At 47.6% G+C, this 22764-nt stretch overlaps 2 protein-coding genes across 2 annotated transcripts in view; one reads left to right on the forward strand and one right to left on the reverse strand.

The window, feature by feature from the left end:
- SF3B1 (splicing factor 3b subunit 1) overlaps nucleotides 1-22764 on the reverse strand; it is a 165897-nt gene that overhangs the window by 70086 nt on the left and 73047 nt on the right. The gene's annotated exons all lie outside the window — the stretch shown is intronic.
- The window catches only part of COQ10B (coenzyme Q10B), a 25161-nt gene continuing 2397 nt past the window's right edge, over nucleotides 1-22764 (forward strand). Inside the window, exons 1-4 of the mRNA XM_060257402.1 lie at nucleotides 1-128; nucleotides 9572-9721; nucleotides 14180-14372; nucleotides 18572-18673. Coding sequence (XP_060113385.1) covers nucleotides 52-128; nucleotides 9572-9721; nucleotides 14180-14372; nucleotides 18572-18673 — 522 coding nt within the window. The 5' untranslated portion in view covers nucleotides 1-51. The remainder of the gene's footprint in view (nucleotides 129-9571; nucleotides 9722-14179; nucleotides 14373-18571; nucleotides 18674-22764) is intronic.

Below are 22764 nucleotides of genomic sequence, written 5' to 3' on the forward strand. Positions count from 1 at the left end.
GGCAGAGGCAGGGTGGGATGAAGGAGGCTTGAGGCGCCGACGGGGCCGAGTATGGCGCGGAACGGCCGGGCTGTGGGGAAGGCGCTGGCCGAGAGGTTGGCGGCCTCGCCGCGCAGGGCGGCCTTCAGGTGAGTCCGGGGCCCGGCGAGGCTCCGCCCACCGCGCGGGAAAGCCCCGCCCACAACCCCCCCCCCGGGAGCCGCTCTGGCGGCGGAAGGGTTAAGTCGTCGGGACGGGGAAGGGGCAGACAGGCGCTGATCCAACAGGTGCAGTTTGCCCCCCTAGTGGGGAGGGCCAGACAAACTGATGGGCTCCTCCCTGGTCCCAGAAACTCAACAGGTGCAGTTTCTATCCCTGGTGGGAAGGGTCAGACAGACTCTTATGGGCTCTTCTGTGGTCCTAGAAGTTCAACAGGTGGAGTTCTCCCCCGGGGAAGGGTCAACAGACTCTAATCGGCTCTTCCCCAGCTCCAGAATTTCAACAGGTGTAGTTTCTCCCCATGGTGGGATGGGCTGGACAGACTCTGATGGGTTATTTTCTGGTCTTAGAAGTTCCATAGGTGCAGTTCCCCACAGTGGGAAGGGCCAGCAGACTGTTGGGCCTTTCTCTGGCACCAGAAGTTCAACAGGTGCAGTTTCTCTCCCTGGTGGGAACAGCCAGAGAGACTCTGACGGGCTTTTCCCTGGTTCCAGAAGCTCAGCCGGTACAGTTTCTCTACTGGTGGGAAAGGCCAGACAGACTCTGATGGGCTCTTCCCCAGTTGCAGAAACTCAACAGGTGTAGTTTCTCCCCATGGTGCGAACAGACAGACTCTGATGGACTCTTCCCTGGTTCCAGAAGCTCAACAGGTGCAGTTTCTCTCCCAGTGGGAAGGCCCAGAGAGACTCTGATGGGCTCTACCCTGGTCTCAGAAACTCAACAGGTGTAGTTTCTCCCCCTGCATTGCTCCTCATCTGCATTGGGCAAAGCCTTGCCTGTTGAACTTCTCTGTGATTATTACTGGAGAGGCCTGGGAAATCCCATTCTAAAACACAGAACTGTGATTGAGTTTATGGCTATCATTTTATATATATATATATACACACACACATACACACACACACACATATTTGAGGGGGGGCACAGGGAACCCTGAAGAGAAATTATCATTTTTGTCATGAGCCAGAATTCGGAATTTATCTATCAAGTGTGCAGTTGACAGCTAAATGTAACCAAATAAATCATAAAACATCTAAAGAACTTAAAAGTTCAGGTCTCTATGGACACATCTTTAAATTACTTTTTCAAGGTCCTAACGTGTGTATTGTCAGTAATATTGCGGGAGAAAGCTACAAAAATCACTTGTTTTTGCTACAGTCCTTTAGCGGTGTGCCGAGATAGGATTTGTTAACCTCAGTAGACTTTTCTGCCGAACTTCCTTGCTAGACCAAGTATGGTACTTGTTTTGCATCCTGTTGCAGTGGCTCTGGGCTGCAGCTTTGTTACAGGAAGAAAACGGTGTGTGTGTGTGTGTGTGTGTGTGCAGCATGCTGTTTTGCTGGGAGCCGTTCGTTTTATTTTACCTTTTTGTGAATGTGTTTGTGGCGGTGAGCTGCGGCAGTATGAGGACAGCTCCCTCTGCTTAAAGCCTTGCAGACATGTGCCCCCCTGCGTCATGGGCCGTCTGAGTCCAATTCTCAAGGGGATATTCCAGGCAGTGTGCCTGACCAGACCTTGGCTCCTGCCACTTCTCAAGGTTTCAAATCTCTGATATGTTCTAGGAAGGGTCGGCATGAATGTTGAAGCCTTTTCTTGCACAGAGAGTGATTCAAAGGTGGAATTTGCTGCCAGAGGCTGTAGTGATGGCCACAGGAGGAAAAAAAACCAGCTTTCAAAGGGGTGTTTGGTAGATTCACGGAGGATAAGTTTATCAGGGGCTACTAGCCGTGCTGACTGAGGGGAACCCCCACATTCAGAGGCACTAATCCTCTGAATTTCAGAGGAACTGGCTGGCTGCTGCGTGAGACAGGATGCTGGACTAGATGGACCCTCACTGGTCTGATCCAGCAGGGCTCTTCTGATGTCCTTAGGAAGGCCTCAGCCTCTCTGCCCTATTGCTGGCCCTCCAGAGGAACTGGTTGGCCCCTGTGTGAGATAGGATGCTGGACTAGATGGACCCTCACTGGTCTGATCCAGCAGGACTCTTCTGATGTTCTTAGGAAGGCCTCAGCCTCTCTGCCCTGTTGTTGGCCCTCCAGAGGAACTGGTTGGCCCCTGTGTGAGACAGGATGTTGGTCTAGATGGACTACTGGTCTGATCCAGCCAGGCTCTTCTGACATTCTTAAAGGCCTCAGCCTCTCTGCCCTGTTGTTGACCCTCCAGAGGAACTGGTTGGCCCCTGTGTGAGACAGGAGGCTGGACTAGATGGACCGCTGGTCTGATCCAGCAGGGCTTTTCTGATATTCTTCCTTTAACACTTTATTTTCCTCCGTATCCTTGCCCATTGAGACCCCTAGTTTAGGCTCACATACCAACGTCTCGCTCTGCAAAATAAAGCGGATGTCCGATTGCACCTCATGCCATGAAAACAAATTTAGATCCCTGTCCTTGTAACACAAAATCAAAAGAAATTAGATGTGGAAACTGTTGTGTCATGTACAAAGGAAACATTTAGCACGTATTTGGCTGATTTAGCTGGACTCAAACGTGGCTTGGCAGTTTGTTCTGTAATTGCTGTTGCAGCAAGCATCCACTTGTATTTATGTGAAAAGACAGGTAAGACTTTGGATGAGCAGTGGTATGCTTTGTAAGATAAATGACAGTACATATTCAAATACTAGCTTAACACTTGAGACCTCTTTGATAGGGCTTTTGGATCAGTTACTGAGACTTCTGTTTGTGTGTGTGTGAGAGAGAGAGAAAGAGACTTTTAGTCCATACTTTCTGAAGGTTTAGAACAAATTTTGAGTCCAGTGGCACTTTTTAAGGTTAACAAAGCTGAATTCTCAGTATAAGCTTTTGTGTGCATGCACGCAAGACTAATTGAAGAAGCCACGGCCTACCAGCTGTATTTAGCTCTGCTCACTGTACCTGATTCCTCGTCTGAAGAAGTGTGCATGCACACGAAAGCGAAAGCTTACATTCTGAATAAAACTTTGTTGGTCTTCAAGGTGCTTCTGGACTCGTACTTTGTTCTAATTGAAGAAGCGTGCATGCATGCAAAAGCTTATACCCAGAATTAAACACTGTTGGTCTTCAAGGTGCCGCTGGACTTGGACTTCATTCCATTGCCAGCACAGCACCTGAACTTTCCTGAAGGCTTGTCTCTCTGCCTCTGTCAGTCTAAAGTGAGATGACATCCTGGTTCTCTTTCCTCTCTTGTGCCTCCCTCCCTTCAGCACAAGCCCCAGGATGCTACTGAGGCAGCCCAGCTCTGGCTGAACTTCCTGTGTGCTACCAAGGTGAGCGGTGTAACCTGGGAGAAGGAGGTCCTGTGATCCATCTTGTTAGGAAAATACACGGTCTTTGATTTGCTGGGTCCTAGTCGGCATGACTGCGAGGCTGCAGCGAAGGGTCATGTTATGTGTGTGGTGTTCCAGCTGTATTGGCAATAGTACCTGTGGTTGGAGCTGCCATGTTTCCTTCCCCACGCCCAGTTCTGGTGCCCGGGTTCCTTGTAGCTTGCTTCCTGCTGCTTGAATAGTTGCAAGTAGAAGCTGACAGGTTCTATGAAGAGGTGAGCACTGACTCACAAAAGATCACACCCTGCCACCAGTGTTCGCTCTGAGCTGAGTTAGTGTGAGCCTGCTCACCGTTTTTTAGCCTCCGGTTCACACATTTTTGTCTTAGCTCAGGAAAAATGGCCCCAGAGCAAACTAATTTAAGCAGCAGCTCACAACTTTAATGCCAGTAGCTCACAAAGTAGAATTTTTGCTCACAAGACCCCGCAGCTTAGAGGGAATATTGCCTGCCACATATTTTGTCAGTCTCTAAGGTACTACTGGTCTTTTGCTCTTTTCCAGTGCTGCAGATAGACACATTTGGAGGTATTAAGATATGCCCTTGGCTAGCATTTTCCTTGATATTTTGGTCCCAGTGTTCTGTTGCCTGCCAGGCAAACTGTATGAAACCAAATAACACTTGTCTCTTTGGTGGTCAGTTTTCCGGCAGGAAAAACTGTTCCATATGGTCGCTGCCTGCGTCCCTTAGTGTCATCTTTGGATTGCAGCCAATGTGTTTTCTCTCAGAGTACTCGCAGGTGTTCTCTCAGACTGAAACAGAGACAAACGTAGCATCACAGAACCATCATCTGACAAGAGACTTTCCAAAACGGTCACTTGAGATTCTGTGGGCCTTGGGATGCTTCACTTTGCGTTGGCTGGAGTTCTTGTCCGTTTAACTGTTCTCTACCTGCACTGTGTTACATGGTCGAAATGGACCCTCCTTGTCTAATCAGGGCGTTGTCATTGTGTATTTTCAGGACTTTTTTGTAGCAGGAGCTCAATTGCATATTAGACCACACACCCCTGATGTAGCCAGTCTTCTTGGAGCTTCCAGTAGGTCCTGTACGAAGAGCCCTCTAGGAGGAATGGCTACATCAGGGGTGTGTGGCCTAATAGGCAAAGGAGTTCCTGCTACAAAGAAAAAAGCCTTGCACAGAAGTAATGTCAAAATGCTGGTTTATGTTCTTAACTTTGCAAATATGCAGGGCTTTTTTGTAGCAGGAACTCCTTTGCCTATTAGGCCACACACCCCTGATGTAGCCAATCCTCCTGAAGCTTGCAGTAGGCCCTGTACGAAGAGCCCCTATAAGCTCTTAGACGATTGGCTACATCAGGGGTGTGTGGCCTAATATGCAAAGGAGTTCCAGATACAAAAAAAAGCCCTGAAGGTGCTTATAAACTCTCCTATAGATTCTTCATCCAGTACCTATTGAGTTTCCTGGTAGAAACAATTGTATTCTGCAGCTTGCTGACAATGTGGCTGGAATGCCACTGAATTAATTTATAATGTGCATCTTGAAACCACATGCAATTCAGAAACTATAATTATGACTTGTTTATGGCGGGGATGTGTGTGAGAAAGAGAGACAGTAAAGGTGAAATGCAATGACTGGACTCTCTAACTTTGATTTTGGAGTGGGGGTGGGGGAGGAATTCACCTATCTGAACATTACTGTCACCACATCACTGTTGCTGGTGGAAACTCTGCCTTTGAAACTGGTGCAGCAGTCCAAGAACTTTGTGTTTTGTGCTGTTATAAATACCTGCTGCCCCGGTCGGATAAAGCTTCATAGCTTTTTGATCTGTTGGAACGCCTGCAGAAAAATTAAGGCAGAAGCAATACAGATTTGCTCTTCAAAATAGCTCTTGGAGACTCTCTGTATGGCCAGAAGTCTGGGAAGGTGTGTCCTCGAGTACACCGTGTAAAACTGTGTCTGCTGATTGGGGAAGGTCAAGTCCATTTTTAACTCCTCATCCTTATGACCGCTTGATTCTAACGTTACAGTTCTGATTGATCTGCAAGGTATTAATGAGAGTCTCGGAACTGAAAAGACAAGTCTGTGGCTTTCCCTTCTGTAGGGACTTACTGCAAAGACGGTTGCAGCTCCGGTTCCGTAGAAAATTCCCATTTTTAAAGCTGATTTCCTTTGGAGGCCTAACTCCTGACATTTCTCTGCATTCTCTTGCCTTTTTTTTTTTTGGAACCCTAAACGTTACTGCTGACAACTAAGAGAAATGCCAAAAACTGGTCTGAGTTTTGCCAAGTCAGAGTTTTTGTTTTTTTTAAAAAGTTGGCTCCCTTCTAAGGAAGCAATGATGGCTTCGCTGCGTGGTTTTTGCATTAAGATAACTGTTAATGGAATTTGTGCAGTTAGAGAAAGTGGCTCTTTGGCCTACAAGCGAAGCAGGATATGCCTGGATTAAAAACCGGTGGCCAAATAAGATGTTTTCCATTTCCTTTTTCCAAATTTGGCAGTACAGCAGATTTTTTTTTTAAGCAAAAAATTAACACTTTTGTATTGGCAGTTAGATGAATAGTTTTGTTCCGAGTCCAAGAGTGAGAAGGGTTCCACAGGACTGGGGTGGGGCTGGGTGGAGTGGAGTTTGGCAAGGATAGTAATTTAGTGTCATCAGCTATTGTTGAGATTGCCAGTTGCGGGTGAGGAAATTCCTGGAGGTTTGAGTTGGAGCTGGGGAGGGGAGGGCTTGCGAAGGGAAGGGAAGAACCTCAGCACAGTATTAGAGTCCCCCCTCTAGAGCAAGGGCGGCCAAACTGTGGCTCTTTCACACATATTGTGCGGCTCTCGAAGCCCCCAGTGCCCACTGGCCAGCTTGGAGAAGGCATTGCTCTCTTTCAATCACTTCTCCAGCTGGCAGCTTGGTGAATGCATTTAGTTTCCTTCCTTCCTTCCTTCCTTCCTTCCTTCCTTCCTTCCTTCCTTCCTTGCTTGCTTGCTTGCTTGCTTGCTTGCTTGCTTGCTTGCTTGCTTGCTTGCTTGCTTGCTTGCTTGCTTGCTTGCTTGCTTGCTTGCTTGCTTGCTTCCTTCCTTCCTTGCTTGCTTGCTTGCTTGCTTGCTTGCTTGCTTGCTTGCTTGCTTCCTTCCTTCCTTCCTTCCTTCCTTCCTCCCTCCCTCCCTCCCTCCCTCCCTTCCCCCCTCCCCTCCCCTCTCCTCTCCTCCCTCCCCTCCCCTTCCCTTCTACCTCTGGCATTCATGTCTTGTGGCTCTCAAACATCTGATGTTCATGTCTTGCGACTCTCAGACATCTGACATGTATTCTATGAGGCTCTTGCATTAAGCAAGGTTGGCCACCCCTGCTCTAGCGCAACCATCTCCTCCATATCAGCCAAACACCCGTGATGTAGCCAATCCTACAAGACTTTACAGGCTCTTATTCCAGAGCCTACTGTAAATTCGTAATGTATTGGCTACATCAGGGTGTGTGTGTGTGTGTGTGTAGCCTAGTATGCAAAGGAGTTCCTGCTACCAAAAAAGGCCCTGGTTCTATCGCAATTATTATATGGAATCGGGGTCTCGATAAAGGCCACAGATGAATCATCTGATCAGCCTCTGTTATCATTTGCTGTGCACAAAGCTGAATTGGCCCAGAAGTTATTGGAAGCTTGTGTGTGGATCTTGACATTAAAGCGCAACCTCTCCAACGCAAGGAAATCTCTTGAATCTCATTGAGAAAGACCCTTCTAGGGGCTCATGGAAGGTGATTGTTAAGAACAGACTGCAGTGGTTATTTATTTTTCTTTATTTAATTTATATCCTGCCCTCCCGCCAAAGGCAGGTTCTCACAAATTAAGGATCAGACTATCACATTAGTGTGATCAAATAAGATTAAAAACATTAAAAACATAAAACCTAAAAACAATTATTAAAACATGTACGTGTGCTAATATCATGGTTTCAGACGGCAGTCAAATCCTAATGGTGGTTAGCTATTTTAGAGGGTCCCAGAATCGCCATAGCGTGATGAGGTAGACAGTTGGCAGTATCTTTACAGGCCCTTCCCATTGCTGCAGGTGTCTCCATCATGAAAATGCCTGGCGGAAGAGGAACTGTGGAAGCTCTCGCAGGGTCCTGACCTCCTCCGGTTCAGTTCCGCAGGGCCTGTAAGAGGACCCTCTTCCGGCTAGCTTACACCTAGCTGGGATGAAAACTTGATGTAACTGGCCAGCCATCTGTTTATATGAAATGAAATGTTACTGGTTTTTAAGGTTTAATTGTTTTTATGAAATTGAAATGTTACTGGTTTTTAAGGTTTTAAATGTTTAAGTATCTAATTGTTTTATACTTAAAATTGTTTAAATTTTATGCTTGATCAATTGTTGGAAGCCGCCCTGAGCCACTTGTGGGAAGGGCAGGATACAAATCCGGAATAAATAAATAAATTCCACCAGTTAGGGGCAGCAGCAGAAAAGGCCCTGCCTCTTGTTGATTTGAGCCTCACTTCTCTGATGCTGGGAACTGCCAGCAGGTTTTGAGACCTGGACCAACGGAGGCAAGATTGAAATCAGCCAGGGAAAGAACCTTCTCAATCGCTGCCCCCCCCCCCCCGCCCCATTGGTGGAACCAACTGCCTGAGGAGGTCAGAGCCTTGCGGGACCTTGCCCAGTTTGGTGAGAGCCAGTTTGGTGTCGTGGTTAAGTGCATGAACTCTTATCTGGGAGAACCGGGTTTGATTCCCCACTCTTCCACCTGCAGCTGCTGGAATGGCCTTGGGTCAGCCATAGCTCTGGCAGAGGTTGTCCTTGAAAGGGCAGCTGCTGTGAGAGCTCTCTCAGCCACACCCACCTCACAGGGTGTCTGTTGTAGGGGAGGAAGATAAAGGAGATTGTGAGGCGCTCTGAGATTCGAAGTTGAGAGTGGGATATAAATCCAATATCTTCTTCTATCTTCTTCTTCTTCAAGGCCTGCAATACTATTCCAGCTAGCCTTTAACTGAACCCGCCAAGATATAAAATCTAATAGGATGTCTAAGAACATCAAATGCCATCTGTAACTAAATGGAAATTAGCACCAAACTGTTCAAATTGCTTTAACTGTTTTAAGAAGAAGATGACAACATTGGATTTATATTCCGCCCTCCACTCAAGAGTCTCAGAGCGGCTCACAATCTCCTTTATGTTCCTCCCCCACAACAGACATCCTGTGAAGTGGGTGGGGCTGGAGAGGGCTCTCCCAGCAGCTGCCCTTTCAAGGACAACCTTTGCGAGAGCTATGGCTGACCCAAGGCCATTGCAGCAGCTGCAAGTGGAGGAGTGAGGAATCAAACCTGGTTCACCTAGATAAGAGTAGGCACGCTTAACCACTACACTAAACTGGCTCATTTAACTTAATGTTGATCTAAATTGTTTTATTTACCATATATCATGAGCCGCCCTGAGTCTGCTTTGGCGGGGAGGGCGGATTATAAATCGAATAAACTAAACTAAACTTCATGGCAAAGATACAGACATCATACTAAAGAGAACATTTTGAGATTCTCATTTGCAACTATATCCTCACTGTGCTGGGCTTTGACTTGATATTCAGCCAGTCTTGCTTGGGCGGGGTGGGGGGGGCAGGGGGTTGCTTTTTGTTTGTGCTTTAAGAGACAAGGCTGAAAGTACGGGGCACGCTTGTTGCCCAGGCAGGAAACACTGTCCTGAAAGTCCGGTGATGCACAAACATAATATCGTGCGTGGCCTCTGGCTGATGGGGAGCCAAGTCTTAAGTCTGTTGCCAGAGTCTTTCTCATGACTGAGATATTTTTAGTTTCACTGAAGGCATTAAAAGTTAACCTCGTCCTGGGCGCTCCAGAAGCCCTCGCTTTGCTGCATCCACTCAAGACAGTTTTGATCAGTGTTCCCTCTTAGCTGCGTTAGCGTGAGCTAGCTCAGTTTTTATCCTCCAGCTCATACATTTTTGTCTCAGCTCAGGCAGGACAGACCCCGAAGCAAACGAATTGATGCAACAAAGTTTACGACTTTCATGCCAGTAGCTCACAAAGTAGAATTTCTGCTCACAAGACTCCGCAGCTTATCCTTGCAGTGTTAACCGTAAAGTGGTTTCTAATGAAAATGTTTTGATAATTTGTAGGCATTTGACTTCTTGGGAAATGGTGTTGAGCAAAGTCCCTCTGCGGCAAGTGCCCGGAACGCCCTGCGTGTTTTCAAGAAGAACTTTCTTCAACTTTACTGCACCGCTAGTGAACAAAAGGAAGGAGTATTCAGAAAGGAGGATTATAGGGTTTGTATCGATCTAGAAAACAGGATGCGTGAGAGGAGCTGCCGGTGCCATCCCTAAATAAGACTACGCCATCCTAAGCCCCTTTGACTTCAGGGGACTTAAAAGGGTGTATCTGTGCTCGGGATGACACTCGGTGGCCAGTGTGGCTGAACCCTGGCGGAAATGGCAGAGTGGATCGTCCCTGTATCTGAGTTTGTGTTGGGGTCACTTAAGTGTTTGAGATTAACTGGACGACGTCACACGTCTGAAAATAATCGGTTATGCAGAGTGAAATGGGCTTGGTTTCTGGGTGCAAAACTACATGGGGTTCTGCATGACTTTCCTTTTTCATTCTAAATTGGTGTGGGGGCAGCTGCAGGTGATTATGGGGGCAAGGGGGCACTTCCCTTGTGGGGCTGTCATTTCTTAATTCAAAAAGGCTGGATCTGATCTAAACGGGCCATGTGTGTCATAAAGTGTAATGCCAGGTAGCAGAGATATAAGATTTATAAAGCACACAGACAAATACAAATATTTTTTTAAAGCTTAAAATAAAACATGCTTAAAACGTTAGCACTTGTTGGTCTTAAAGGTGCTTTCTTTATATCTCTCCCATGGGATCCAGGGAACTGGGCAAAGGAAGCTCTCTCTGGCTCTTTCTTTCCTTCCTTCCTCAGGGGACCAGTAGGGGGAGGAGCCTCAGCCAATAGAGGGAAGAACGGCATTGCTTAGTAGCTCTGCAGTGTGATTGAGAGAGCCTGGCAAAGCAAGCTCTTCTTCCCCAAGGGAGGGGCCTCAGCCAATGAAGAAAATAGAGGCTTTGCTCTATAGTTCCTGTGCAGTTGGGTTGGGCTCTCCCTCCTTGGAGATTTTTAAGCAGGCTAGATGGCCATCTGACAGCGATGAAGATCCTGTGAATTTGGGGTAGGTATTTGTGGGTTTCCTGCATTGTGCAGGGGGTTGGACTTGATGACCCTGGAGGTCTCTTCCAACTCTATGATTCTATGATTGAGCAAGCCTTGCAAAGCAAGCTGTTATGCAGAAGGAAGCAAGAGAGAGGGAGAAGGAAGCAGATGACAGCCAGTTGTTACTGAATTACTGAGTGCAGCTAATGCTTTCTTAAAACGCTTTTATTCAAAAAATTTTACTGCCATCTTTCCATCCATATCAGGGTCTTGTTTGTGGTGATTACTGCAAACACAATTGCACATGAACACAAACACACACAACAAGTAAAAACTGTGAATGCATGAAAACAAATCAAGAAGGGCTAATAAGACTTAGGGAGGGAATGCCATGCAAACCAATCAGACAAAACTCATTGCCTGCTGGTGGAAGACAACAAAAGGGAGACAGATGGCTCTCCCTGGGGAATGAGTTCCAAAGTTCCGGTGCCGCAACAGAGATTGCCTTTTCATGGGTTGCTATTCACACAGCCTCAGAGGACGGGCACCCGAAGTAAAGATGACCAGAGCAGGTGGGTAGGGCTTTCAAGGTCAACACCAGCACCTTCCATTGGGTCTGGAACCCCAGTTAAGCCAAAACATTTGGGTTTAATTTTTCATCTTATCAGCTGTTTGCTGTGTAGAGGTGTCTGTGGTTGGAGCCGGTCAGATTTTTCACTCAGTCTCATGCAGTTCCCCTCTTTCCTCTCACCATGTTCTGCTTGGCTTTTGGACACACAGGTGTCATGATCCCCACCATAACGTGGAAGCCAAAAGGGAGACAGAGAGAAAAGCTGGTGGATCCCAACCACTTATCACATTGGACTCGCTTCACAATAGTCTCTCCGTGGAGATGATCCATATTTGCATTTTGTGGACAAACAGAGCAATTTGCTGACGAGTGACATTCCCCCAGAGTCGGAAACGACTGGCGCTTGCGCAAGGGATTGCCTTTTTACCTTTTTACACCAGGGGTGGCCAACAGTAGCTCTCCAGATGTTTTTTGCCTACAACTCCCATCAGCCCCAGCTGGGCTGATGGGAGTTGTAGGCAAAAAACATCTGGAGAGCTACCGTTGGCCACCCCTGCTTTACACCATGAGTTCATGGGTGGGGAGTCCAAACTGGGTCTCTCAGTGCTCAGCGATGCATCTGTTTGCCCACAAGTACTTCAGAGACTGGTCAGAGTGGTTCAGGCTGCAGTCTCAGACTTACGGACTGAAGAGCGACTCTTGTAGAACTCCATGGGACTTACAGTTAAAGCAAGCTACAGATGTGTTCTCTCTCTTTCGTTATGGGATATTTGTTAAGGCTAGGCTTCGGAAGTTAAAGAAGGGGGCTGTTCAACTGACGGGACAGACCAGTAACCAACAATTAACGTAATATATTCAAATACAGGAAGGAATAGAAAATGTGGGTATTTTAAAAAGATAACTTCTTTTTGACGATGGGTTTCATCTATATTTTCTGGCGGTGCATTTTCATATTGAGCACCAGGGCAGGGTTGGTTGGTTGGTTGGTTGTTTTTGTAGCAAGAACTCATTTGCATATTAGGCCACACCCCCTGAGGTCACCAATCCTCCTGGAGTTTACAGTAGGCCCTGGAAGAACAGCCCTGTAAGCTCCAGGAGGATTGGCCACATCAGGGGTGTGTGGCCTTATATGCAAAGGAGCCCCTGCTATCAAAAAAAGAGCCCCGTTTACCACTATTTAAAAAAAACAGTACAGAAGTTTAAATAGTAGCAGATTGTTGAGCAAAACAGTTCCCTTCGCATTGGGACAGGTAGCCCAGAGCCTTTTTTTGAACCTAGGGTCCTTTGTCCTTGCTTCACTCACTAAACTATCGAAAGAAAGAATAAGTACCTTTTAGCAATGGGTCGGCTGATGACTTCCTTTGGCACTGTGTTTTCCAAACCTTCTGCCCAGTCACTCGTTACTTGAGGGTTGTTCCTCGCTGCTCTCAATTCTGCCTTGCAAAGTCAGGAAGATGCTGCCGTCAAATACATGCAGGATCGCCCTGGTAATTGCTCATGTGTGCCTGCATTCATTGGAGCCAGTTTTCAGGGTGAGGGAGAGCCAGTCTGGTGTAGTGGTGCAGTGCGCGGACTCTTATCTGGGAGAACCGGGTTTGATTCCCCACTCCTCCCCTTGCAGCTGCTGGAGTGGCCTTGGGTCAGCCAGAGCTCTCGCAAGAATTGTCCTTGAAAGAGCCAGTTTGGTGTAGTGGTTAAGTGTGCGGACTCTTATCTGGGAGAACTGGGTTTGATTCCCCACTCCTCCACTTGCACCTGCTGGAATGGCCTTGGGTCAGCCATAGCTCTGGCAGAGGTTGTCCTTGAAAGGGCAGCTGCTGTGAGAGCCCTCTCCAGCCCCACCCACGTCATAGGGTGTCTGTTGTGGGAGAGGAAGATAAAAGAGATTGTGAGCCGCTCTGAGACTCTTCAGAGTGGAGGGCGGGATGTAAATCCAATATCTTCTTCATCTTCTTCTTTTCTCCTTTCCCTTCCCTCTATGCAGCTGCAGAGGGAGGGAAGGAAGGACAGAGCCCTTGCTTCCGTGCAACAGTTGCAGTTAAATATTACAACTGGTGTTCCCTCTAAGCTGAGTTAGTGTGAGCTTGCTCATGTTTTAGCCTCCGGCTCACAGATTTTTGTCTTAGCGCAGGAAAAATGGCCCCAGAGCAAACTAATTTATGCAGCAGCTCACAACTTTAATGCCAGCGGTTCACCAAGTAGAATTAGAGGGAGGATTGATTAGAACGGGAGGTGGCAGGGTTGTGCAATGCCTGTGGGGCTCACAGTGTCAAGGAAGAGAGAGTGAGTGCTAATTGAACCACTGGTTTGTTGTACAGGTAATGCATACGTAGCTGAGGTATAACATGGGAGTATCTCAGAGGCTGTTTCTTTATCCATCATTTTTCATATGTATTATAAGAACATAAGAGAAGCCATGTTTGATCAGGCCAATGGCTCTGTGTCACAAAGTGGCCAAACCACCACCACCACCCCCAGCTGCCTTCAGGAGGTCCACTAGTGGGGCCAGGATACTAGACCCCCAAGCACCAAGAATACAGAGCATCACTGCCCCAGACAGAGAGTTCCATCAATACTATGCCAGTACCACCTTCTGTGGCAGTGAATTCCACGTCCTAATCACCCTTTGGGTGAAGAAGGACTTCCTTTTAACCATTCTAACCCAACTGCTCAGCAATTTCATTGAGTGCCCGCAAGTTCTTGTATTGTGAGGAAGGGAGAAAAGGACTTCTTTCTCTACCTTCTCCATCATCTCCACACATTCTCGTGAAACCTCTGTGCTGTCATCTCTCACTCGATGACTTTCCACAGCCGACGTTTATGCATAGGCATATTCTGAAATGGCTTCTGACTTTACAGAACATCTTAACATTGACAACATTTTCCAGAGATGCTCTGAGAATTAAACCAGCTGAACCATGGAGATGTCGGGGAAACCTGGTCACATGACCAGAAAACGATTCCTTCTTCTTTTGTAATGTTGACTTCTTTCCCCGTTCCCAGATATTCCATGCAGGAAATGTATGACGTGGTAGCCGTCGTCAGTGAATACAAGAACTTTGTTCCTTGGTGCAAGAAGTCTGACGTGCTCTCCAAGCGCTCTGGATATTGCAAGGCCCACATAGAAGTCGGATTTCCTCCCGTGATGGAGAAGTACACGTCAGTGGTGACGCTAGTCAGACCTCACTTGGTTAAGGTAATGCGTTTGTTTTTGGTTGCCCAAATGGTTTTATGCCCACCTGTGGCCCCTCTGTTTTGCCTGGAGTGCTGATGGTGCATGCCCTTTGCGTAGGAGACTTTTTAAAAATGTGTAGCACTTCAGTGTGTAGCGTTAAGGTTTTCGAGTGTAGACTTTGGTGTGTACTGTTGGCTGTTCAAACAAACATATATATGAACATATGAAGCTGCCTTCTACTGAATCAGACCCCCCTCGATCCATCAAAGTCAGTCTTGTCTACTCAGACTGGCAGCAGCTCTCCAGGGTCTCAAGCGGAGGTTTTTCATGCCTACTTGCCTGGACCCTTTTTAGTTGGAGATGCCGGGGATTGAACCTGGGACCTTCTGCTTACCAAGCAGATGCTCTGCCACTGAGCCACTGTGCCTCCCCACCATCCTCATCCTGCTGGCACTGCTTGGCACCTTCTTTTGGGGCAACAGGGTTGTACTATTATTCCTGTTTCACGTTGTTAGCTTCTTCAAGCTTCTCACAATTGATATTTGTTCACTGCTGGAGTGTTACTCTGTGTTTGAAATTCATGGCATTTGTACCCAGTATATAAATATCAATTGTGAGAAGCTTGAAGAAACTAACAACGTGAAACAGGAATAATAGTACAGCCCTGTTGCCCTATGGGTTGCTGACGGCATAACATTATACCATCCAATTCATTGCATCTGGCATTCATTTGCTTGAGAAGAAGGAATTGGATTCCTGATGAAAGGTCGTTCCTTGGAGGGATGGAAAGGGATTGCCGTCACTGACTGTAAAACAATTATATTTGGTACTTTTGTACAATTTTGGACTCTTGGTTTAATGTTTTTGGAGGCTGAATGTCACGGCAGCTTCATGCTTTGTTTCCCCTGCCCCCGCCTGGGGATTGGCAACTCTAACGTGGAATGGAATCCTCACAGGTCTTTCGGGCTGGAATTTGTGGGAATCTGGGGGTGGCTCAAGGTGGGGAGAGACTTCCGTGAAGGCAAGTGCCCTGGCGGCCCCCCCTCCAAAGCAGCCGTTTCTTCCAGGGGAGCCGATCTCTGTCGTCTGAGGATCAGTTAGAATCCCAGGAGTTCTTCAGGCCCCACCTGGAGGTTGGCAGCCCTTTGAGATCTTCCGTGTTGATTTTCAGAGGTTTCCTTTGAGGCCATTGTTTCAAGGGCAGAAGCAAATTCCTCACTAAACGTGTGCGAAAGCCGTGCCAGCAGGAAGCCTATTCTTCAAGCTGCAAGTTTGCGTCACGGGGTTTGGGGGGGGGGAATGCAAGGGAACTGTCCTGAGGCACTGTCAAAAACTGGTTTCCTTTTTCTTCCAGCTGGCGTCCTTTTCAACTCTTAATGCGCCCTCCCCCCTCCTAGCAGCTCTTTGCAGGGAGCACAGCTTCTCTCCATTTACATTCCGTTTCTGAAAGCTGCCCCAAAGGAAAAGCCAGACTTTAAAAAACCAGGTTTCTGTTGCACCTCTTTGAATATTGCTGTGCTCCGAATGGGTTCAGCGGTGTCTCCTTTGTCATTGCAGGCTACCGTTCTGCAGTGTTCCCTCTAAGCTGAGTTAGTGTGAGCCAGCTCACAGTTTTTTAGCCTCCAGCTCACACAGTTTTTGTCTTAGCTCAAGAAAAACAGCCCCAGAGCAAGCTAATGTATGCAGCAGCCAGTTTAGTGTAGTGGTTAAGTGTGCGGACTCTTATCTGGGAGAGCCGGGTTTGATTCCCCACTCCTCCACTTGCAGCTGCTGGAATGGCCTTGGGTCAGCCACAGCTCTCGTAGGAGTTGTCCTTGGAAAGTCAGCTTCTGTCAGAACTCTCTCAGCCCCACCCACCTCACAGGGTTTGATTCCCCCCTCCTCTACTTGCAGCTGCTGGAATGGCCTTGGGTCAGCCACAGCTCTCGTAGGAGTTGTCCTTGGAAAGTCAGCTTCTGTCAGAACTCTCTCAGCCCCACCCACCTCACAGGGTTTGATTCCCCCCTCCTCCACTTGCTGCTGCTGGAATGGCCTTGAGTCAGCCATACATCTTGCAGGAGTTGTCCTTGAAAGAGCCAGTTTGGTGTTGTGGTTAACTGTGCGGACTCTTATCTGGGAGAACCAGGTTTGATTCCCACTCTTCCACTTTCAACTGCTGGAATAGCCTTGGGTCAGCTGTAGCTTTCACAGGAGTTGTTCTTGAAAGAGCCAGTTTGGTGTAGTGGTTAAGTGTGCAGACTCTTATCTAGGAGAATCGGGTTTGATTCCCCACTCCTCCACTTGCATCTGCTGGAATGGCCTTGGGTCAGCCATAGCTCTCGCAGGAGTTGTCCTTGAAAGAGCCAGTTTGATGTAGTGGTTAAGTGTGCGGACTCTTATCTGGGAGAACTGGGTTTGATTCCCCTCTCCTCCTCTTGCAGCTGCTGGAATGGCCTTGGCTCAGCTGTAGCTCTCATAGGAGTTGTCCTTGAAAGGGCAGCTTCTGTCAGAGCTCTCTCAGCTCTAACAGTTCTCCCAGATAAGAGTCCGCACACTTAACCACTACACCAAACTGGCTCACCAAAATGGAATAGAATACAATCCGAGAGAGGTCACTGTAATGGATAATACAACACAAAATGCAAGCCCAAATGTCCTTCTGATATTTTTGTATAATATTTTCTTTTGTTAGTGGTCCCAGATCTGATGAAGATTGGAAGGAAACAAGTACTTAATCGATTGGCTTGTCACCACACTACTTTGGGACTTGAATGTGCATGTTTTGGACATTTGGACTGCTTTCTATATACTGCTTAGTAAATGGGTCACTAGCTTGCATTTTTTGTTGTATAATCCTGTCAGTTCTTGCAGTCAGAAAGCTGGAAGAGAGAGAAAAAAAAACTTGTTTTGGAATCCTTGGCAGGTGTCTGTTTAGCCACCGACTGTTCCTGGCACACAAAGTTGTAAACTTTTACACAGGGAATGAGGGTAAAGTGTCCTTTCACCCACTTGCACCCTTTGATCAGTAGAGAACTATCGACACATCCTTTTGACAAGTTCAAGCAGTGAGGCTTGGACCCTAAACGTCCCTTGGTAGCATAAAGGACAATTTCCCTGCCTTCCCCCCCCCTTTCACTACAGTCCACTATGAACCCCAGAGCTGTGCCCCGGTGGAGCCTCCAGGAACATCGGGGCGGGGGAGATGGGCAGTGAGAGGGGAAGAAACTGGCAAAAACTGCTCTCCTTCCTGTTTGTATGGAAAGGGAGGTTAAGATCCAAGTCTTAAGGCGAAGGATTTTAGAACCCTTGGCCTATGTGGGGCTGCAACTGGTGCAAAAAGTGCGTTTGACATGCGCTGGAAACATTACACTGGTTGCCTGGGGCGTTCTGGGTTCATTGCAAGGTGCTGGTCATAACCTTTAAAGCCCTATGTGGGCCTGGAACCCGCTTACCTTTGGGACCGCCTCTCCCCATATGCGCCCCAGAGAGCACTACGTTTGGGGTCCTGAAATCTTCTTAGGATCCCCAGACTGAAAGAAGTTCTATTGTCCACTGCTAGAGCCCCTGCTCTGTGGAATGCCTTCCCTGAAAACATCAGGGCCCTGCGGGACCTGCCACAGTTCTGCCAGGCCTGTAAGACTGAACTATTTAAACTCACCTTCAGCGGTTAAGGAAGGGTCCCCTGTGCAAGCACCAGTCGTTTCCGACTCTGGGGTGACGTTGCTTTCACAATGTTTTCACGGCAGACTTTTTATGGGGTGGTTTGCCATTGCCTTCCCCAGTCTTTTTACACTCCCCCCCCCCCAGCAAGCTGGGGACTCCTTTGACCGACCTCGGAAGGATGGATGAGCCGGCTACCTGAAAACCCAGCTTCCGCCGGGGATCGAACTCAGGTCGTGAGCAGAGCTTAGGACTGCAGCACTGCAGCTTTAACACTCTGTACCATGAAGCTCTTAAGGGTTAGGAGGAGGTGGCTAATGCCCCACCGCACTGACAAGCTCACCAGACAAATACAGATCATCAGAAACAGCGCCGTGCATCTTGGATTTTTAATGGTTGAAAAATGTGTGGAATTGATTTTTTTTTATATTCTGGGTTTTTAAAAATATTCTCTGTGGTTTTGAACTGTGGTTAGCCACCCTGAGTTCATTTGGGGAGGGCGGGATATAAATTTGACAAAATAACTGAAATAAAGAAAATAGAATCCAGCGCGGAAGCATTCAGAACGTTCTTCCTTCCAGGCCTCTTGTACAGACGGGAAGCTGTTTAATCATTTGGAAACGGTGTGGCGCTTCAGCCCCGGGATCCCCGGCTATCCAAGAACCTGCACCTTGGATTTTTCGGTGAGTCTGCCTCAGGGCTGTCCCTCGAAATGTACGCTTAAAAGCCTTTATAAGCTGCCCTTCCTGCTTGTAGGAGTTGCACTCGAAGCAACTCTGCATGTGTTTTAATGGACACAGACCTTAGTCCATGAAAAGGGTTTTTTCCTACTGGGGAAGTGAATGTCTGTCTGTCTGTCTTAGAGAATGCAGCCATGCATTTCGAACGGGTTTCTCCTCAAGCCGTTACAGATTTCCGATATCCAGAGGGTGAAGACACCCATGAGAACTGGGGCACTTTATGCTAAGCAAGCCCAGTGTGGGGTTATTTTTTAACCTGTAATTAAAACTTTTACGATCCATTTTCCAACCTTCCTGGCAAAACTTGGCCCTGCAATTGCCTTTAGGTGTTGCTGTGAAGAGTTTGGCAGGTCCCGTAGGGTTTCTTGCGTTGGATGTTGTGACTCTTGCATGCGAGAGGATCTGGGAGGGAAAGGGTTAAGAGAATTGTCTCACCGGGGGGGGCACTTGGCCCCAAACCTCTCATTGGTCAGATGTGGGGGCTCTTTGACCCTTACTTGCCTTCTGGTTTTCTATAGACAGGGCTTTTTTTTTTAGCAGGAACTCCTTTGCATATTAGGCCACACACACCTGATGTAGCCAGTCCTCCCAAAAGCTTATAGTAGGCCCTGTAAGCTCTTGGAGGATTGGCTACATCAGGGGGCATGGCCTAATATGCAAAGAAGTTCCTGCTATAAAAAAACCCCCTGCTTATGTGGGACCTCTCTTCTGCTGTCTCTTACCTGAGCTTGGAGCTGTAGCAGGTTCACCTTTTTGGAACTTAATCTGTTCACAAGAAGTTAAATGTCCCATGAAAGCGTCCTGTAAGATGTGCTCTGATTTTTGCAAGTAAAATCTCTTTTGTTACCCCGGGAGTCAGATCACCTTTGTAATTGGTTTGAACAGAATTTCCCCCCCTTTACTGGGAAACCTGGAGGACCAGCGATACTGCAGGAAAGCTGCCCTTCCAAGGCAAATTCTTATTTTTTAAAACATTTTAAGCCAATATCTTTTAACCTTTTCCCATTGAACAGGCAGGCCCCTTGCCATATCACAATTTTGGTTTTTGAAGACCCCTTCACTCTGGAGTGGCTTCCACGTGTCACTGAGATAAGGGTGGGGTGGGCAGCGGGGGCCTGAACAACAGAAGCCGTGTGTGTGTGTGTGTGTGTTCACATGCTTCCTTGGGTTCTGAGGGAAAAGATGAGAAGAGTCATTTGCCAACAAACACTGACAAAGTCCAGCGCTTGGTTTGTTTGTATCTCTGCGACAAAAGACATGAAGTGAGCATTAGGATTTGACGGGTGTCAACGTCCGCAGTTCTGTGGCTCTCAGCCGTGAGCTTGCTTCGTGGATTCAGCAGGAGTCCTGCAGGGAAACCACAGCTTTGCCCCCAACTTCACTGTCTGATTTGTTTTCAGTTCCCTTTCTAATAATCCCCAGCATGGCGTTGGCCTTTTTTTATTGCACTCGCACACTGTCTTGACATTTTCAGTGAGATCTACCCCATGACTACGACCCCAAGATCGCTCTCTTGGTCAGTCTCTGCCAGTGCGCACCCCATCAACTTGTATTTATAGCTGGGATTTTTGACCCCAATGTGCATTACTTTGCACTTGGCCACACTGAATCTCGTCTGCCACGTATATGCCGTCTCACCCAGCCTCAACAGATCCCTTTGGAGTGCCTCACAATCCTCTCTGGTTCTCACCACCCTGAACAATTTAGTGTCATCTGCAAAGTGTCATCTGCCAGTTTGGTGTAGTGGTTAAGTGTGCGGACTCTTATCTGGGAGAACCGGGTTTGATTCCCCACTCCTCCACTTGCACCTGCTAGCATGGCCTTGGGTCAGCCATAGCTCTGGCAGAGGTTGTCCTTGAAAGGGCAGCTGCTGTGAGAGCCCTCTCCAGCCCCACCCACCTCACAGGGTGTCTGTTGTGGGGGAGGAAGGTAAAGGAGATTGTGAGCCGCTGTGAGACTCTTCGGAGTGAAGGGCGGGATATAAATCCAATATCTTCTTCATCTTCTTTTCAGTTACTTTCTCTTATATAGCCACAGTGGCACAAGGAAGATTTCCATCTGTCTGGTTTATACGTTTTGGTTATTTTCCCATTTTTTTGTGGGGTGAAATATTAGAAAGTTCATCAACTCTCAAGAGTTCAGCAAATTTCTCACAGGGGGTTTGAACAATGGAGCCCAGAAGCCACTGAGTGGGGGGGGGGGGGGGAGTTGTAAGAAAGAAAGCACAATAAAATTTAGAGGTTCTGGAGCTCTGTCCCTGTGAGGCCTGTCTGGATCCATCTTAAAAATTAAGATCTGTACTAGTCAGAACAATGCAATTCCTTCCTTTTTCAGTGTACAATTACTGGACCTTTTCCCATTAAGAACATAAGAGAAGCCATGTTGGATCAGGCCAACGGCCCATCAAGTCCAACACTCTGTGTCACACAGTGGCAAAAAAATTTTTATATACACACATACACTGTGGCTAATAGCCACTGATGGACCTGTGCTCCATATTTTTATCTAAACCCCTCTTGAAGGTGGCTATACTTGTGGCCGCCACCACCTCCTGTGGCAGTGAATTCCACGTTAATCACCCTTTGGGTGAAGAAGTACTTCCTTTTATCCGTTTTAACCTTTCTGCTCAGCATTAAGGGGCTAATCAGTCATAGTGGTCCAACCACGAGGCACTGCCGCTGTTTCCTCCCCTCCCTGGCTGCCTGTTGCATGAAGCATCATTTCGGGAGTGCAGAAAGAGCAGGCAAAGGACGTTTCAGACAGCTCTGCAGGAGGCTTTTATCTGTGGCCCTGGAGGGCATAAAAAATCCCCAGGGCTGGACTTTGCAGATCAGCAGTGAACCAGGAAAAGGAAGGAAGCGGCCTTCCGACAGACACTTCCGATAGTTTTTCGCTTTGTGCCGTTGCTTTGCTGCAAAGGCAGACAGTGAGACTATAAAAGACAGCCAAAATTGGGCTCAGCGGCCCCGTGGTGCAGAGTGGTAAAGCAGCAGTACTGCAGTACTGTGATCTGAACTCTGCTCACGACCTAAGTTCGATCCCAGTGGAAGCTGGTTCAGGTAGCCAGCTCAAGGTTGACTCAGTCTTCCATCCTTCCGAGGTCAGTCAAAGGAGTCCCCAGCTTGCTGGGGGGGAAAGTGTAGAGGACTGGGGAAGGCAATGGCAAACCACCCCGTAAAAAGTCTGCTGTGAAAACGTCGTGAAAGCAACGTCACCCCAGAGTCGGAAATGACTGGTGCTTGCACAGGGGACCTTTCCTTTTCCTTGGTCTCTGGCCTAAATTCAGGAGCTGTGTCTTTATTAGGTACAACCTGTTTGTGGAACACAGAGAGTCCCACAAGCATGCGTTTAGGCCTGTCAGGACCGGTAAGGTTCTGGGTGTGGTGTGGGTGGTATAGAAATGAAATAAATAATAATTTCCTGTCTGTGGGCGTGATAACGAGGGGGCCAAGTTGATGAGAAATCTTTTAGCTGTTGACTCTTAAGACCTTGCCCTGCTGGTGAAGTCTCAAGCCAGCCAGAGTTGTACTGTAAAGGCTTGTGCTCTGATTGCCAATTGCTTAGGTCAGGGGTGTCAAACTCATTTGTTATGAGGGCCAAATCTGACATAAATGAGACATTGTTGGGCAAGGCCATGTGTATACCTATTTTAAGATAAGGTAGCAGAGATATAAACTTTATGAAGGACACAAACACATTTTTAAAAAATGCTTAAAACATTAGCACTTGTTAGTCTTAAAGGTGTTTTCTTTGTATTTCTCCCATGGGATCCAGGGAACTGGGCAAAGGAAGCTCTGGCTCTTTCCTTCCTTCCCCAGGGGACCAGGAGGGGGAGGAGCTTCAGCCAATAGAAGAGAGGCTTGGCTCAGTAGTGCTGCTGTGCGATTGAAAGAGCCTGAAAAAACAAGCTCTGTCTTCCCCCTTTCCTCTCCAAGGAACAATGGAGAAAATAGCAAAATAAGCTGTTATGCGTAAGGAAGAGATAAGGAGAAAGAAACAGATGACAGCCTGTTGCTCAGGGGCCTGATAAGAGC

Source organism: Heteronotia binoei, chromosome 16 (genome assembly GCF_032191835.1).
Source record: "Heteronotia binoei isolate CCM8104 ecotype False Entrance Well chromosome 16, APGP_CSIRO_Hbin_v1, whole genome shotgun sequence".
In the NCBI taxonomy this organism is placed as follows: Eukaryota; Metazoa; Chordata; class Lepidosauria; order Squamata; family Gekkonidae; genus Heteronotia; species Heteronotia binoei.